The sequence below is a fragment of the Dermacentor variabilis genome, chromosome 9 (genome assembly GCF_050947875.1).
Source record: "Dermacentor variabilis isolate Ectoservices chromosome 9, ASM5094787v1, whole genome shotgun sequence".
NCBI classification, from domain to species: Eukaryota; Metazoa; Arthropoda; class Arachnida; order Ixodida; family Ixodidae; genus Dermacentor; species Dermacentor variabilis.
In genome coordinates, this window is record NC_134576.1 from 32943802 (window position 1) to 32961713 (window position 17912).

Genomic DNA, 17912 nt, shown 5'->3' on the forward strand with positions numbered 1-17912 from the left:
GCCAGTCACGTCACCCGTCGGATATTTGGTCACGTTGGATATTCATCCGTCGGTATCGCTGTGCATTCAGGTGTTGGATCACATGTAAATACTTCCAAGAAACCCTCATCGTGTACACACTTCTTTCTTTTTTTCTTTCTTTCTTGAGCTCTTTCTGTCTTCCTTCCTGTCTTTCCTTCGTTCTGTCTTTCTTTTCTTTCTTTCTTATTTTGTTCCTCTTTTTCGTTCTGTAATTTATTTCTCTTTCCTTGAATCTTTATTCCTTTCTTTCCTGGCGCTGTTCTTCAGCATGAGCCGTGCTATAGTACCGTTTACGTCTTACCCTAAAGTCTCTCAGTGTAACAAGGACAAGATTTTGACCCCGATGTCCTCGGATAAGGCAGCCACGGTCACATAAGCGCTAGAGGTCGGTTCACGAAACCGCACCATTTAGATACCACGGCGATCGAGTAAAGAGAGCAGAACTGGAACATCTTGACGTGCGATTCTACTGTCGATAAGTATAATCATTCCGCAAATAGCGCAGATGTACAGGCACGGCCAATGCTAGTGGCAACGCGGAACCCATTGCATCGCTCCGCGGAGTTCCCCACGACCGGTACATCACGAAGTCTTGCGGTGTAGGCGCAATCAAAGCGATTGGCGAAAATCCTGGAGAGTCGCCTGCTATGGTGAGTCTTGTGCCAATACTTCATGAGGCATCGGTAGTGGCGTTCCACGTAGCGCTATAATGGGCTGCCCTGTTCCCGCTAGCAGTGGCCGCGTCTGTACGCAAAGACAGAGGGGCTCCGTGACGTATATTCTTATCGGAACAGTGCGGTGCGTAACACGCTTGGTAACGTTCCTTTGTCTTTTGGCATAACACGCATCAAACACCACCCAGGCCCGGAAAGCGTGCCCGTGCGTTATCTAATCGCGGCGAGCACGCTTCGGCGTCCCTCACTGCGAGTTGAAATAAAAGGCGTTAGCGCTTCCGAAGCGACCAGAGAGCATCGGCATCATGCGCGTCGCACCTTCGTGGAGCATTCTCTGGCTGACACTCGCGTCGGCGCCATGGAAGTCGCAGGGGGATCCTGTGGCTCAGCCGGCGGCTCAATGGAAGCATCCCGGTAATTATCGGCGTAGTGATTGATGGGCTTTTTCATGCACGGGATGCAACTTCTCGACCAGACTTGTACGTAAGAAATTGCATGTAAATATTTACATGTTATCAATTACACGTCTCCGCGCAATCTTTGTAATTTAACGATTACCTTGTTTACTTGGTAACGCTCACTATAATTTAATGGCTTTTTCCAGCAACCGATTGCATTTAACCAGTTACATATTTGATGAAAAACGCTCTAACTCACAACGCAAATTTAAGTGCTTAAAATCTGTGAGTACTACTGTGTCCGAAGGGGTGAAAACGTATACATGGTTTACTCCATCCCCGCAATCCTACCGTTCCTCCGCAATCACCTGAACATGGCCGGCTTTCAGATTTACACACCAGCCTGTGAAGTCCGGCTTCTTAGCTTTTCTCTTTAAATAAATTTCTCTTTCTTTCTCTATCTTTTCTGGAAGCGTTTTAAGCGGACTTTATGGGCAGTAATAGCTGCTGCTCAATTCTCCTTCGCTTAGTGCATCCAGTGATTTACCTAATGTAGACAGAAGTATTTTGGCCGTTAAAAGCGATTGTTTCTGTGTGACACGGGACTCATACATCCAGTTTCGCTATTCTACCGCACGAACAGTATCTTCAGGGATGAATAATTGCCAGCTTTACATTAAACTGTATTGCAAACGTGAACGTTCGCTGGCATCCTACAATCATTCGTTTATGTCTAAATGGCTAACGATCGTGAAGTACGTCGTTAGGAGGCTGAGAAGTTGTTGACAAACTGAAACGCGCTACTATGGCTCGATAGCCGAGGCCACTTCGGACCTCAATGGCCGGGAATTAGCTATGGACAACTTTTCATTTTTTAACTCGCCTATCGGGAGCGTCTTCACTTAGCTCCAGCTACAATGAAACGTTACGCTTCATAGAGAAACCAGACTTCAGCATCGTGGCACTAAGTAACCACAATCTTGTGAGCAAGGTGCTTCTGCGTTACAACCCAGCCCTTATCCACAGCGCGCACATAGAGCAAGTTTTCAGGGTGACTTCAGATGTCCTCGAGACAAAACGAGCTTACCGAAGATAATTTTGAATAACAATTCTTAGCGAAGATATATTCGTCTGAAGGGCTGCAGAGGACGCATTGAAAGAGCCAGATCAGCTCGTTCTATTTATTGCAGGGAGGGAAATAATGCTAAAGTAATTGCTTATTTTTTAGTAATTGCTGAATACTTTCCTGGCGCCGTAATTGGTAACTGTAATCAAACACGTTTTGAAAGAAGAAATTGTACTTGTAATCTGTTACTTTTTTTTTTGGTAACGCGTGCAAGTTTGGTCCCAGCGAAACAGCAAATGCTATTATAGACGCCGCAGTAAAAATCTGTGGATTAATAGTCACGCGGGGAATTCTATAGAATGTTCCCGTAAACCTACATTTACGAAGGCCTACTCGTTGCGCATCGTAATGGGGGATACGCCCATGTGCGATTCTTGTGGAACCATAGAAACGATTCAACACATCCTACGTCTCCGTCCCCAGTATGCCGTCCAGCGTGAAGCTCTTCGGACAGCATTGAACCAGCTGGACCCTAGACCATTGTCAGAAATGAAGATCCTTGTACCACGGCCGTACGCGTCGATGGCACAGAAAGCCACGAAAGCGTTGTTGAAATACCTTAAGTCTACAGGTTTTGGCAACCGTGTGTAGACTGGGTGCAAACCATCAAATCTATGTGAAACTGTGCTCTATCTCCTCTCTCTCTCTCTATCTTCGTCTCCATAACCCTGCCCCCAGTGCAGGGTAGCAAACCGGACGTGTGCGTCTGGTTAACCTACCTGCCTTTCCTCTCTTCTGTTTCTCTCTCTCTTCTCGTAAACCTAAGCACACGAACGTTTGTCGAGTGCCGCGAATATTGGAGTGCGGCCTGCACAGATGCAAACGGAAGCCGGTATATCTTAGGTTGCACTGCAGATCGCCGTTTATAGCCACCGGTCTACTGCGGCCAATGAGCGAGTGGAACAAGCACGGCGTTGGCACAATGCAGAATGTTTACCCTATAGGCATCCACGAGACCTGAACACCGATGGGTTGGTAATGCGGTGTGCAAGTTAGTTTTTTCTTTCCTTAACCCGCCGTGGTTGCTTAGTGGCTATGGTGTTGGGCTGCTAAACACGAGGTCGCGGGTTCGAATTCCGGCTACGGCGGCCGCAATTCGATGGGGCGAAAACAACCGTGTGCTTAGGTTTAGGTGCACGTTAAAGAACCCCAGGTGGTCAAGATTTCCGGAGTCCCCCACTACGTAGTGCCTCATAATCAGATCGTGGTTTCAGCGCATAAAACCACATAATTAATTTTTTTCGTGTTGAGAATTAAGTCGACTTCGAAAATTTTGATGGTTTATTCCAACTGAAAGCCCCAGTTACCATTTTGTGCAAGAAGAAGAAACATTATTAAAGAATGGTCCAGCAGTTTTTGTCGTCGTGGCCTCAGGTGGCGGCTCGAAGTCCTTGGACTCGGGCGGCATCTTCGGCTTGCCGGACGGCCCAGAGCGAAAGCATTTCGTGCAAAAACACTTTTTTTTTCAGAAAGTCGAAAAATTTTTCAAATTATTTGTGGCATTCTATTTTAGAACAGATTTCATTGCAGCAAGATCAGCACGTTATTTTTTTATTTTCTGTTGTCTTTTACTACCAAATTGTTTTTCACGCTTCTGAATTGCACATAGGCAAGGCTAGAGTAACACCGGAAAAGCCTTGAGATTTCTCCGACCGGAACTCAAGCGTGCGTTTGTCGTGCTCTATACGGCGCTTCATTCCTGGCGCGGTTAGGAAACAAAACCGCAGAGGGACCAATGGCAAAGCATTGGTGGACGCGGAGGCCTTGTATCTTTCCCCCACCTCTCCACCTCGCTCATTACTAGCAACAGGGTTTGTTACGTGATTACGTCTCTATAGTTGTGTGGCATGTTTACGCCACGCATGGAGTTTGGCAGGGTCTGCATCCTCATATTGCGTTTGCTGCTGTTTTATCTTGCGGAGGCGAAAAATTTGCTGCAGACTTTCCAGGTTGGACTATTCGTTATAAGCAGCAGCATGATAGACGGGGTAGGACGTAAGCATAATAATGACGAGCAAGAAGATGTTGACCTTGAAGTAACGGTTTATTCTCCTCACGGGCCTTACCTTGTAGCCGACGTACTGCAAATAGGGCCGCCATAAAATAACTGCGAAAGCTTCACAGCTGTGTGATAAAACTATTTTGTTATTTCGTAGTTTTTCCTTGTACGGTTTTCTTGTTTAATTACGACCAGCCAGTGCCGTGCAGACTTAAAATTAAATTTAAATTATGGGATTTTACGTGCCGAAACCCCTTCTGATTATGAGGCACGCGGTAGTGGGGGACTCCGGAACTTTCGACCACCTGGGGTTCTTTAACGTGCACCTAAATCTAAATACACGGGTGTTTTCGCATTTCGCCCCCATCGAAATGCGGCCGCCGTGGCCGGGATTCCATGCTGCGACCTCGTGCTCAGCAGCCCAACACCATAGTCACTGAGCAACCACGGCGGGTCCGTGCAGACTGAAGTCTCTCGATTATACGAATAGGAGTAGTGAGGAAAAAAAATTGCCAATTAAGTTTCAGCGCCTTGTTCTTGACTCTGCATATAACAGTTTATTGCGCATTTGATAACAATGAACCATTAACCACTAGCTTGCACACTTCACCACTTATTCTGAGGTATTCGCCGTTCTGGTACGTTATGATGTTCCTTCGAAAAATAAAATTAGCTCATTTTTTTCTGGGTCACAGCAACGCAAGAAACAGCTCCGAATGGCTGCCAGTAAATTTATTAGATGTCTCGGCGCCTCGGCGCTCGTACGTTGACTGGAGAGAATGCGTTATAATTAAGGAATATGTATACACCCCGTTACCATCGCCCCTTGGGACTCTTAATATACTTCAGCGCCTAACAAGAACATACTGCGGCGAAGCTGACTAAAAAAAAGTGGTTATTATGCAACGCATATTATAGCTTTGCCTCAAGCGCCTTCGTCAGCGCATGTCTCGATCTGAAGCTCTGAAGTTAGGCGAACACAGCCTGCAGACCAATGGCTTGTATTCAAGTCTGACTTGGGCTAGCTACCTAGCGCATAACGACAATTACGATGGCGCTGTATCACACATTTTGTTTTTCGATGGGCTTGGGGACGTTTTTCGGGAGATTTCTGATTATGTACGTACTATGGGGATAATTAGTTGGAATTTAGGAGTCGCTCAGATATATGTAAGATTTGGCAGGTACGTGCATGTAATAAATAACACATTACGCATTCGAACGTCCTAAAGCGACCCGTGGGACAAGCAACGTTTTCACATTCCAGTCTCATCAGAACGCGGCAGGCAATCATACCCGCGACCTTGTGTTCGACAGCAAGACGTCAGAGCCATCGCAGGGGGTTTCAAAAAAAGCCTCCTGCGATAGATGCGGCAGGCTCTCTTTATCCCTGTCGCGAAAGGTAATGGCGCTATTCGCACCGTTATCCGAACCAGGTTTGTGCTTTACCTTATCGTGACCGATGGGCGAACATTGACTTGACTCATGTGACATCAAACTATGAGGTGGTTCTCGTGTCCTTGTTCTACGAACCTTAAGCTTATCGCACAGCTCAAGTACTGCTGATGTGATAAGTGGTGATTACGAGTGCACTTTTATGTCTTGTACTCTTCCTGGGCGTGCTCAGTACGCTGGAAACTTGGACACAATCGAGAATGGACAACGTGCAGAGATAAGCACGATAGATGAGGTACAAGATGCGGGCACTCATCGCTGCGAAATTATGCTGTTTCTAGAGAAGCGATAAAGGACACGCACACACACACACACACACACACACACACACACACACACACACACACACACACACACACACACACACACACACACACACACACACACACACACACACACACACACACACACACACACACACACACACACACACACACACACACACACACACACACACACACACACACACGCACGCACGCACGCATGCGCGCGCACACACACACACCGAGAGAGAGAGAGAGAGATCAACTTTGCAAAGACGTTCGTTCTTCGATTTGACGCCCTTTAATTAGTTCCCTGTGCTATGGTGACCAACGTCAAGCGCACTCGGGCAGCTCTCGCTGGCATTGTCATGGTGCTGACAGTTTAGAGCCTACTTTAGGATTGCTACGTTCTGATGCTGCTGCTAGTACTGCTGCTTACCAAAGTGCACTTATCAACGTCTTGAACGGGAAGTGAAAATGATATTTGACTGTAAGATAGCGAGGGCTATTCACTTTGCTAAAGAAATAACGATGTCGACTAAATTTATTCGCCTATATTGCTTCTACGCAGGCAAACTTTGCGAACGCATGACATGGCAAATACATAACGTAAAAAGGCATTTGCATGACGTAACAATAATATATCCACAATAATGTAACACCGCACAAAGTGAACTCGCTTTGCATTAATGCAAGCGTCTATCAAATAAGTACAGCATCCATGATTCCCACCGTACGAGGAATCCGCATACTTTTGTGTGCCCATCGATGTTACAAATTACCTGGCACGCTCCATAGGGTGGCTTTTGATGTCACCAGGGCCTTATGCCTTCGTTCCGCGCTTGTTCTGCTCACTACACTTATTATCAACTTTTTCTTGCATTTATTATCCAATATGCTAAAAAGTGGTTCCCACTGACGAGCCGACACATAAACTTGGGCGAAAACACCAATAAATACTGGTTGATTGCGTTCTCTTGATCGGCAAGGAGCCCGATTACAAGGCGCTTTTTCGCACTCTTCCACAGAAACTTTCATATCTGCCCCTCAAATACAAATCGTAAGCATTAGTAGATTTCTGCGGAATCGACAAGTGTGTGTTAGATAGGCTCACAAAAAAAGGAAGAATAAGTCACTTCAAATACAGAAAATATTCTATTATAACTCTATTTCCTAGTTATTTTTGTTGTAACAGGTTGGCGAGCAGAAGACAAAATAGTAGAGTTTTCATTTTTCTTATATTGCGTCGGAATCCCAGCGCAGGCATACATTGCAGTGACTACGTAGATTTCGATGTCTTTCTTTCCATTAGAGTGGTTGAGTCAGTAAAAAATACCTAAATATTTCTAAACTCGCATTGCCGCAATACACTCGTTGTCATGTCACATTCGTCATGCCGTTGTCCTGCCGTCTTCGTGGACCTTCTACAATACAATTCCTGTACAAATTACCGATGGAAAAGCAACTAAGCCCCAGCAGCCGTCGTAAAAAACACATGACGTCACGGTGAGGAGGTGCGGCAATTTCTTGGTGGGTTCACCACCCGTCTCTCGTTTTTTGAGTCTTTCCCAGCCTACCAAGGCTCTTCTCGTGGTAAGGGTGGCCCATGTTGTTTTGAAGACACGTAATTTGCTAATGCAGCTCGGATAATTTTTTAACTTAGTGGCCGAACTCAGAGTTAGTGCGTTCTCTTAGATCGTCCCACTACCCATCACGCTTTCTGCGTGGTCTGAAGTTTACTGATCTGAAGTTTAATGGTGCACAGTCTTAAGCACGTTAAAAGTAAAGTGGACCACCTTACTCGTCGAGAAGCCGCCTGAGCAGACGCTGCATATCCGGGTAATAAAGGCGTGAAATGTTTGACTTAATTAAAGGAACTATGCGCTTGAAGGCATGCATTTGTTACAGTGAGGATATTTAAGTATCATTTATGGTTTCAATGCGTAATTGCGCACAGAACAAAGCCCGGTCATCCGCACATCTGTCGAGGTAGCGGAGCTTGGGTTCCACATAAGCCGATTCGTTATGTAGTTCCTCTCCCGTGAATAAGATATTCGGCGAGACCTCAGCAGCCACGGTCAGCAAAGCCCGGAAGAGTCCGCACAAGAACCTCCGCTTTCATGCGAACTAGACGTTTGCTGTAACCACCCAAGATAATTCTTAAATTATGTGATATTCCTTAACACCCTTCCCTCTAGGCCCCGGTGAGTGCGCAGTCTGCACCTTCTTGTCGGGTGCAGCAAGCATAACGTGGGGCTGTCTTCTGGCGCTAAGCAGAACCATTCTATTCCTTATTGTGCAGGAGTACTGGCCTTGGAAAGAGCAGGAGACTTCGAGGGAGACATCCTCCGGCCACGGGACAACGCCGCCGATGTGAGTCGTGCTTTTGCTTCCTTTCAAACGACCTTCCCCGAAAAGTGTCCGCACTGATCTCAGACGGTGTGGCGGCATGACACGTGCTATTTCGGACCACCGCATTGCCGCTGTTAGCTGTCTTGTAGCGCAAAAAAGCAACAAAAGAAGTATCGCAGGTTCATTCAAATTGAGAGCTGATGGCATCTAAATCTACTTCAGTATTGTCGACGATGAATCACCTCATAAAGGACAGACGTTTCTGGGCAAGATGTACACTTCAAGAGAATCAACAATGAAAAAGCAGAGTAGTATCTGAGCTTTTACATGCCAGAACCACCATCTCATACACTTCAAGAGAATCAACAATGAAAAAGCAGAGTAGTATCTGAGCTTTTACATGCCAGAACCACCATCTCATTATCCATCTGACATGCCAGAACCACCATCTATTCACCAAACTTGGGCTTCAGACTGGGCAACAGACAGACAGACATTGAACTTTAATTTACAAGGTCCTGAGAAGCTTTGCCCTAGGGCAGAGCTGCGGGCCGCTCCCACGTGGGGACGGGTAGGCCGAGCCTAACCGCCGCATCGTGGGCTCTCTGGACAGCCCAGGTTGGACGTGAAAGGTCTGAGCTCTGGATGGCAGAGCTCCATTCGTCTTCTCTGATGCGATTCGGTCCCTGTAACGAGGGGCATCGCCAGAGCATGTGTGCGAGATTGCTAACAGCCCCACAGTCGGGGCAAGTAGAGCTAAAAGCCTCTGGAGTGATCGTGTGGAAAAGGGCCAGGTTTGGGTAGCACTTAGTCTGAAGCATGCGTAAAGTGGACGCCAGAGGTCTAGCCAGTTTGCTGTGAGGAGGAGGATAAGTCCTCCTACCCAGGTGATAGTGCGTAGTAATTTCGCTGAAAGTAGTGAGAGTGTCCCGAAACTCGAGGACCCCGGAGTCTGAGCTCGATCCTGCTCCCGCGCGGTGGGTTAGTGCGCGCGCTTGGGAGTGGGCGATGTCATTAAGATTGGGAAACGAATCAAGCTGGGGTTCGAGGTGAGCCGGAGACCACGTGATGGTGTGCGGAGAGATGATTCAGACTGGGCAAAGACCGGCGTTTTGGTCTCAGGATCTTTTCCTACGGAAGGTTGTTTCAATTTCATCTTTCACTTTCGCAGGATAAATGTAAGAGACGTAGCTTTCTCTGGTCGGTGTACGAGGTATATATTAGCATAGATCGAAAATCTGAACCCTAAGCTGCGTTCCGACGCTACGGAAAACTGCCAGTTTTTGCTGCGGATCTCGCGGTCCGTAAACTTCCGCGTTCGAGTGTACTTTTGTAGAAGCCTGCACGTCATTGTCGTTCATCTGCTAATGCTGTTTGGTGACTGCGTCTTCTCGTGCACAGCGGAATGCAGTTACTAAAAAGGACCGCCTGTGGCCCGGAGGAATCATTCCTTACGTCATCGACGCTCAACTCAGTAAGTGAAGACTTAGGAATCTCGTAACTAATGGTCCAGTAGTTGCTTGTTTCAGAGCTCGTTCTGCTTTCTTTTCGCTGTTTTTGTGCCTCATTATTCCGCAGTCTATGAAAAGAGGCAGTTTTGCCCTAAGGGCGATGCATTGAAACCGATGGCAACGAAGCCCCTCCGACTGTATCGAAGAATACGTGGGGTCGACATGTTGACACGACATACCGCGGGAGGCAAGACCTGCTGCGAAGGAGAAATAGTGTGCACGCTGATGACAGGCGTCTCGAAAGGCTGGCGTAGTGTCCCTAGATAAACTATTTTGAAGTAGCGCCATCCTTTCACCTATACCCACCGTCCTCCTTACTTTCGTGCTCTCCCATCACTGCTCGTGAATGAACTATGTAGTGCGGCTTCCTGGCTTTTCGAAATCATTGCGCTGTTCACTACCGATACCGAAAGGTTCCAACGTTTGTTTTTTGATGGAAGCGCGGTGTACGCCAACATACACATGCATAGGGATTATTTAAACACAATGCAATTTCTAAATATGCATGCACACACACATGCAAACACAAACACACGCATATATATATATATATATATATATATATATATATATATATATATATATATATATATATATATATATATATATATATATATATATATAGAGAGAGAGAGAGAGAGAGAGAGAGAAACGATGCCATTTTATTTCGATTTATTCAGACTTAAAGCGTAACATTTGGACGTTGAGTGTGTTCATGCCCGATCAGTCAGCAATCCACTGCTCTTGCATATTCTGGGCTTCCGAAAAAAAAGACAAGAAAAGGAAACGGACGCATTCTGTAATCAACCCAATTCTGTGACGACTACTTGAAGTTGTAAATGGGCGTTATTTTGATTGCGGCTATATATCTTGGCATTGGTTCTAGCGCGCATGGTACCATGAAAAAAAGCAACAAGTGTTGATTACGTAGTCTAAAAAGTCCGCGAATGACCTGTCAGCAGTCCATGGGTACCTTGTCAGCTGTGCTCCGTCTCATTAACCCCATGCAGCGAAGCTCCTGTTAGCCACCCAATAGCGAGATCAGGCAGCGTGTTTCCAGACAAGGCGGATAGCTCCATTTTACGCCGCTGGTCCTTCCGTGAAGCTTTGAGTCAGTTGACGCCTCGCGAACCGCAGCCTTGGATTGCGTTCAACAGGGCGTGAACTTGGGCGAGTTGGTGAACCATTTTAACTTGTTGATAGGGAGCACTTAGGCGAAGGTACATGAACGCGCTGTGTTTCTTTGACATGATTCTTCGTCTAAGTCGTCTCTCTAACGCCCTCTAGCGAATTAGACTGTGTACTCCGAGAATTTAGGCCCGGTGCTCCGATTCCTTGCATACTTCTGTTCCTTTCTTCCCGTTTTGTTTTTATTCAAGTCCAGTCATTTCTGAGTGTTTACCGCACCGATGTTTATTGTACATATATATTCTTATTCTCACAGTTTGGTCCTTGTAATAGTTGTTTAATTTGTTCTTCTTCAAGAGCTGAGCACTTCTTTTTTCTTTGATCATTTGGTTCGGGCCAACACGATGATTCCGTTCAGAGTTGGCGATGAGCTGCCCAGACGCGGCACACAGGCACTTGTGCTCATGCGAGTTTATTATTGGTTGCGTTGTTTGTTTGGGGGAAACAAACCAACTGATTAAGCCACGGAGACCATGCTTCGGCCTCAATTCATTCCGCTTGTTCGCGGCAGAGTGAGTTATGCAGGGGAACGTAGGGGCAATCACGTTGCTTCGTTATCGGCAGATCGCACCACGAAGAAGATTCTGCGGGCAATGGCGGACATCGAGTCTAAAAGCTGCTTACGTTTTGTGGCCCGCAGAAAGCATGAGAACTACCTGCACATCATGCGCGGAGACGGGTGAGCAGCTCTTCTGAATATTTTGGCGACGACCTTACAAGGTATGTGTATTATGCGGCCGAAAATGAAGCTTTGGTCGAGGCTGTTCTTATTACTGTAAACCAGTGACACATGTTATACTGCGTTACACAGTAATACACGATAACCGCCCAAATGCGGCCGTTGAACTTAGTGTAGTAAGCTTCTCACGCAAGAAGTATAATTGGAGTGAAAGCTACTAATAGAATTTTGTTATAGCTCTTTTTGCAATATATTCCTCAATAAAAAAAGAAATGTTGAGTCATATTTAACCATGTATATATATATATATATATATATCAGAACAAGTCTGTTAAAAGCGCAAGAAGTTTACACTTGATCCATTACTTAAGTAAAACCGCTATTTCAAGAATAATAGACTAGAAAAATTAACATGTCCGAGATAAGCAAGTTATATAAAGCGTAGCTTTATTTGATGGTCCCGTCTGTACTGAAAGCCCTATCAGGTTAGGTCTTGCATAAAAGTGATACCTGTCTTGATAATAAAGTTCATGTTTTTCGGCTCAAAGTTATAACATTTTGGTCAATATTCGCAAAGTATGTTTAGTTTTTAATGATCAAATGTCCTCTATTGCCCTCGCCTAAATACTTATCAGAGCAACGACAAATTGATTAGCGTTTTTTGTGCATATAGGTAGTAGCAGAGAGCTTGTTTCGGCAGCCCAGACTATAGGAACACTTCTCTTACGTTCACAACGGCAACTGAAAAGTGACAGAAGTGTGCGTATTTCGCAAAATGCTCTTTATACAAAAAATTTTACACAGCAGAATAGCGCTTCTTTCTGCAGGTGAAACCAACACCAAGCAAGAAGCAAGAACAGCACGTTGAATAGCAACGTGTTTATTAAATAGTCATTACATTGTGCGCAAGCTTTCATTAGCTTGAAGTCACTGAGCGCTTTCGGCAAACAATAATTTAACACTCGGAATCCCTAATTGGTGCGTGGACAAATGACATAGCAGACTTCAATGTCCATGGGGTGACCATTTTTAGGTTTTATGAAATTTTCAAAGATCATGTGTGGCAGATAGCACCATTCTTGTCCTTGAGCAGCATTATTCGATGAGGCGGACATTACTAGCACGAGAAATCAGAACACATATTGAGCTAATTGACAAAAATTTGCTACTTAACTCATTAATTAATTAGTTTGTGGCACATATAGTAATTTACTAATTGTAGCCGCGAAATGAATTTCCAGGATTATACCAGTTTTCAGATATTCTTTCCCATTATGTGGAACAGGGTACATGGACGTTAAAGAAATTATGGGGTTTTACGTGCCAAAACCACTTTCTGATTATGAGGCACGCCGTAGTTGGGGACTCCGGACCACCTGGGTTTCCTTAACGTGCACCTAAATCTAATTACACGGGTGTTTTCGCCCCCATCGGAATGCGGCCGCCGTGGGCGGGATTCGATCCCGCGACCTCGTGCTTAGCAGCCCAACACCATAGCCACCAAGCAACCACGGCAGGTTACATGGATGTTCCAGTTCCTTTTGTGCTTCAATGTATAAAAAGAGTTTTGCTAGAAATTTAAGTTGAACAACAATGTATTTTTACGGCTAGTTTGATGACGCATATCTTCAAGCTGGCGTCATTCTGGAAATTCTTTACAAGTGGACGCGCCTTGCAAACTCATCAGCTGGAATTCCAAGATTGCAATATGTGTCCTAGAGTAAAAAAAGATAATTAGTGAATTTTTCTTATTCTTTGAATATGTATTTCGATTTCTTTTGCAAGCAATGTCCGCCTCTCTTAATAATCCACCTTAAGGACAAGAATTATGTTATCTGTAAGAGGTAATTTTTAAAAGCAGCATAATCCTTAAATATGATATGATCACCCTGTACAGTTTAGAAAGAAGGATTTTGCTTTAAGTTAGGTGAGCTCCGCATACAAACATGTGGCAGTTCACTGCGGAGTAGCTCTGCGTCATTTGCTTGTAGCCGGAAACAAACACGAAACGATTCAATGCGGCTGACACTTCTCGTGGCGCTAATTTAGGCCGGTTAATTTACTTGTGCATTGAGCAGGTATACTTTCCAAGAAACCTTGTAGACATGCAGGGTGTGTTGCAGTAGTGGCCAGGATTATAGCCACTATACTCTGACTGCTAAAAAGAGAGTTTAGAATCCAAGGAATGAAACGCGCTCAGGACACCTGTCTACGAAGCCTTGTAAGCTCCCCACACTTATCCGCGCAGAATCGCGCTCCCTGGCGACGACAAAATAGGCAAAAAACTAATAAAAACAAATAATATCACTGTTGTACGGTACCCATTGTGTGAGCTTATGAAATGCACAACGTTGCTATTAACCGAAAAAAGCGCCACTACTCTTGCTTTCGCGGGTGAATTGCCTGTCCCGGGTTTTCAAGCAGTGTGTTCAGCCGACATCTTGTCTGGACTGAAAGGCAGCCTGCATCTTATTTCACTGCAATGTTGCCGTCGCGAAGCTGTCCTGTTTGCGGGCTTTCTCATAACCTAAAGGGGTGCTAAAATGGCAGCTACTCAACTTTGTTGCCTATAGTCGTTTATGGTGAGCATTGGGACAAAGGCACTGTATAAAATGTTCGCGCATTCTTTAGGCAGCGTCGGTACTTTAGAGCGCAAGAGTGTGTCAGTACTAAAGGTATCACTTATTTGCATCCAAGGTTAGTTGTTCCTCTTTTAGCACAAAGATTGAGAAAAATTGCAGTGCAACCAAATTTTATGAAGAGGAGTAATCAGAAAGTGCAAGCAAAAAGCAAGGTTAAGATTTGTACGTATCAGTACTCGTTACTATAACACCATTTCCTCGCCTTCCTATTAAGGAGCCCCTTTTACACGCGCTTTTGGTAAATGTCATTTTATCTGAGCCCTAATTCGCAATTTGCTGTTCAAAAATTGCTCTCGTTTCGAGTATGTAACAGCGACGCGCCACATCAGTTGAGTTCCTTGCATAAGTGGCGTGCCTATTTTCATGCCAGTGCTACTTTCTAAACTCTACAAGCTTTGCACGTAGAGGCGGATATCTTCAGAACTACAGGCAGGCACGGCTCTTCCGCATTGACTAAAGGTAACAGCCGCCTGCACTCGAATGTTCGGAATATATTCCGACGAGCTTTTTACTAAAATGCTTAGAAAATGTACACGTTATTTCAGCGCCAGCAGTCGTGCAACGTGCCATTTTACCCCGCCACCTACGGTTCGCACCCCTAATGTTAACGCCGGGAAGTGTCAATTTTACGTTGGCAAAATTGATTACGATCATGCGCGTTGGTGCGGGCACTATTTCTCAAAGTAAAAAAAGCCCGTCACCTAAAAAGAAGATGTAAAAATCTCGAATTATGTAACTGTCCCCATGGAGATAGTAAGTGTACAGGTTCTTGTGTTAACCTGTTCCCTAATAACTGCGTCACCGTAGGCGTGTGGACTGCCTGGCCTGTACAATTCATACAACATGAAGCGTTTCGCAACGGGTTTTCGGAGCGTATTTCTTGTGCTGTGCATAAAACTCTCGCAAGGCGAGGGGATACCAGAAGGCAAATGCGCAGCATTTTATTTTTGTTTGTACACAACGCAGCTGCAGTTCTCACGTTGGGCGCAAGGGTGGTGCTCAGCAGGTGTCCCTAGGCCGAGACTGTCTCTACCAGGGCATCATCGTGCACGAGCTGACGCACGCGGTGGGCTTTGCGCACGAGCACTCCCGTTCGGACAGGGACCAATACATCGACGTCTTCACGGAGAACGCGGAGCCAGGTATGCACACTCGCGAGGCCGAAGATGTGGGAACTGTTGCGCACTATCGCTCAACTTAGGTAACAGGTTGCGCGGCGAGTGCATTGTTTCATTACAGGCCACGTCTCAGTGCCCGAAGGCTAAATGATAGAGGGAGGAGTTTAAATTTAAATATTTGTCACTGCTATATGTAAACGAGAAAAACGATCTAACACATTTTCATAAAGACAGGGAGACAGGAAGAAAGCTTATAAACGGACGAGGCTCCGGCCCCTTGCAGCAGCGGTACTTTCGCTGCATAATCCTAGCCATCGCGCTGCTTGGACGCAGGGACCCCCATATTATCCATCCCTCCTGGATTTTAATAGATCCACAAATCCGTTTTCATTGATTTAATCATCCTTATTCCCCGTCATCCCATAACCCCGTATGCCCTGAGGCATTATACTTCACTGAAAGAAAAGAGAAACTTCGTGTCTATGTTGTCGTTACGCTGCCTTAATATCTAAAGATGTCCTCCATAACGGTCTATTCTGAGCTGCTGAAATGGCTGAAATGTGCTAAAGCAACGATATTATCTTCTGAGCGTCTGCCCTGTCTGAACCCATTCTATAGTTCACCCAGCACATCATTTCTTTCCATCAATTTCCACAGCCCTAAATCTATGGCTTGCGTTGTCATTCTATATAGCATCTACATTGCTGCAAGCGGCCGGTACGAGCTCGTCTTGTCCTCACCACCTTTGCCTTTGTAGATGAGGATCGTCTTGCTTTCATGCCACCCAACTGGAATTTTCTTCGTTTTAATTACTTGCTCTATGTCATTATACAGCAGTGCCTTGCTTTTGGCTCGAGGTTCTTCATTAGCTGTATTGGGATTTCATTGGGTCCTGCAGTGGTATCATTAGGGACATCTTCTGGCTTTATCCACTGCGGTTGCTTAGCCGCTCTGCTGATGCCGGATCTGTTTGGGTCTGAACTATGCTTTCTTTTGTGCCGAAGTTAGCCCTAAGCTAGTGTCTGTGATGTACCGCAGCGCATCGTCTCCTTCAAAGATGTTACCACCTTCATCCTTTATAAATGTCTGCAAATTTTTAGTTGGAGCTGCAAGTGCTCTTACATGGTTCCAGAATCTTTTTCGTGCGCCTTTGTCTCTTTTGTAAATGTTTAGGACCTATCGTTCACTTGCGCATCGCAGCACCGGCATCTCGGCATACGAACCTGATACACAAAGCGATTCCTCCTGTGCGCCCTCTGTACAAACAAGTAAAACCTCTATCGCCTGAAATTAGATGTACCTACGCTCATGAGGCCCATTATAAGGTGCCATGACATAGGTATTTTCATCATACACGCAAGATCTGCATGCAACAAGTGTTGATTGAGCGCGTATATAAGGCAAAGACAGAGTTGGTCCGTAGCAAAGTCGTTCGGCGCGTTAGCAGTTTGAGACACGTGACATTGCTCACACGCTGGAGAGGAATGAGGCCGTCTGCCGGCAGAACGAAAGGCGCAGCTGTCTGTCTGTTTGTAGTGCACCAACTTGTCACCTCTCTTCCTCATTACGAGCTCGTGTCGTCTCCCCTCAGCGCAAGTGGTCGCTCTTCTCCTCTGGGATCTCTGTGCTCAGTGCGAGAAAGTACGCAATAATTTTTTAAGGAAGTGCAAACTTTTACCGCAAGCTAAGGCGCGCACTTTTGTGAGTAAATGAAGCAGGGTATACGCGTCAAGGAATGATAAAGAGTCACTACATGCCTCAACCAGTGTCATGTAACCACTGAGCTCGTCCACTGCAAAAAACAATCTTTCTTTCACTGGTGTTCCGACATTAGGCGAAACCAGCTGTAAGTGGCAGAATACGCTATCCATTTGTTTCAATCATCTATTCTGACAAAGCAGCGCCGGTATTCCGGCGTACGAACGTGATGTAGGGCTTACTTGTACGTGTTACGGTAACATTCTGAAAACGTAGGTAGGAGTTCGCTTTCCAGACGACGCTCACTACTGCAAAGTTTGTGTGACGCTTATTTGCTGCCAAATATTTTGCTACCAGATATTGCGCTTAGCGGAGAGATCAATGGCATCTCTACTGTCAAGAAGTATCGAAACCCGAAAAGTGCACGTGGTTTAACCTCCCTTGTGGGTCTGCGAACATTAGCTTCTGTATAACGAAGCGATGACAGGGAAACAGATTTAACGTGAAAGTATTAGGGCGCGCCATGTCGCAGAAAATTCGGTGTCTGCGTCGGTGGAGTTGTCCGCAAGGGAGAATTTCTTTATATATCTAGGTATCTTTAAATGCCACACCTTGCTATATGTTATATGCGGCTTATATTGCAACACTACTCTATCACTAAAACTGATGGTAGCGCTAGAAAGGACGGACACACGATGAAAAGACGACACGACGACGAGGAAACGCTTTTCCTCGTCGTCCTGCAGATCACTTTTTGAGATCCTGTAGATCTCAAAAAATGTCTGAAT

The 17912-nt window shown here is 45.6% G+C and overlaps 1 protein-coding gene across 1 annotated transcript in view; it reads left to right on the top strand.

The window, feature by feature from the left end:
* The first annotated feature begins 974 nt into the window (after positions 1-974).
* Positions 975-17912, top strand: part of LOC142592589 (astacin-like metalloprotease toxin 5) — a 20219-nt gene continuing 3281 nt past the window's right edge. Inside the window, exons 1-5 of the mRNA XM_075704121.1 lie at positions 975-1109; positions 8239-8309; positions 9690-9762; positions 11552-11666; positions 15275-15450. Of these exons, the coding sequence (XP_075560236.1) occupies positions 1001-1109; positions 8239-8309; positions 9690-9762; positions 11552-11666; positions 15275-15450 (544 nt within the window). The 5' untranslated portion in view covers positions 975-1000. The remainder of the gene's footprint in view (positions 1110-8238; positions 8310-9689; positions 9763-11551; positions 11667-15274; positions 15451-17912) is intronic.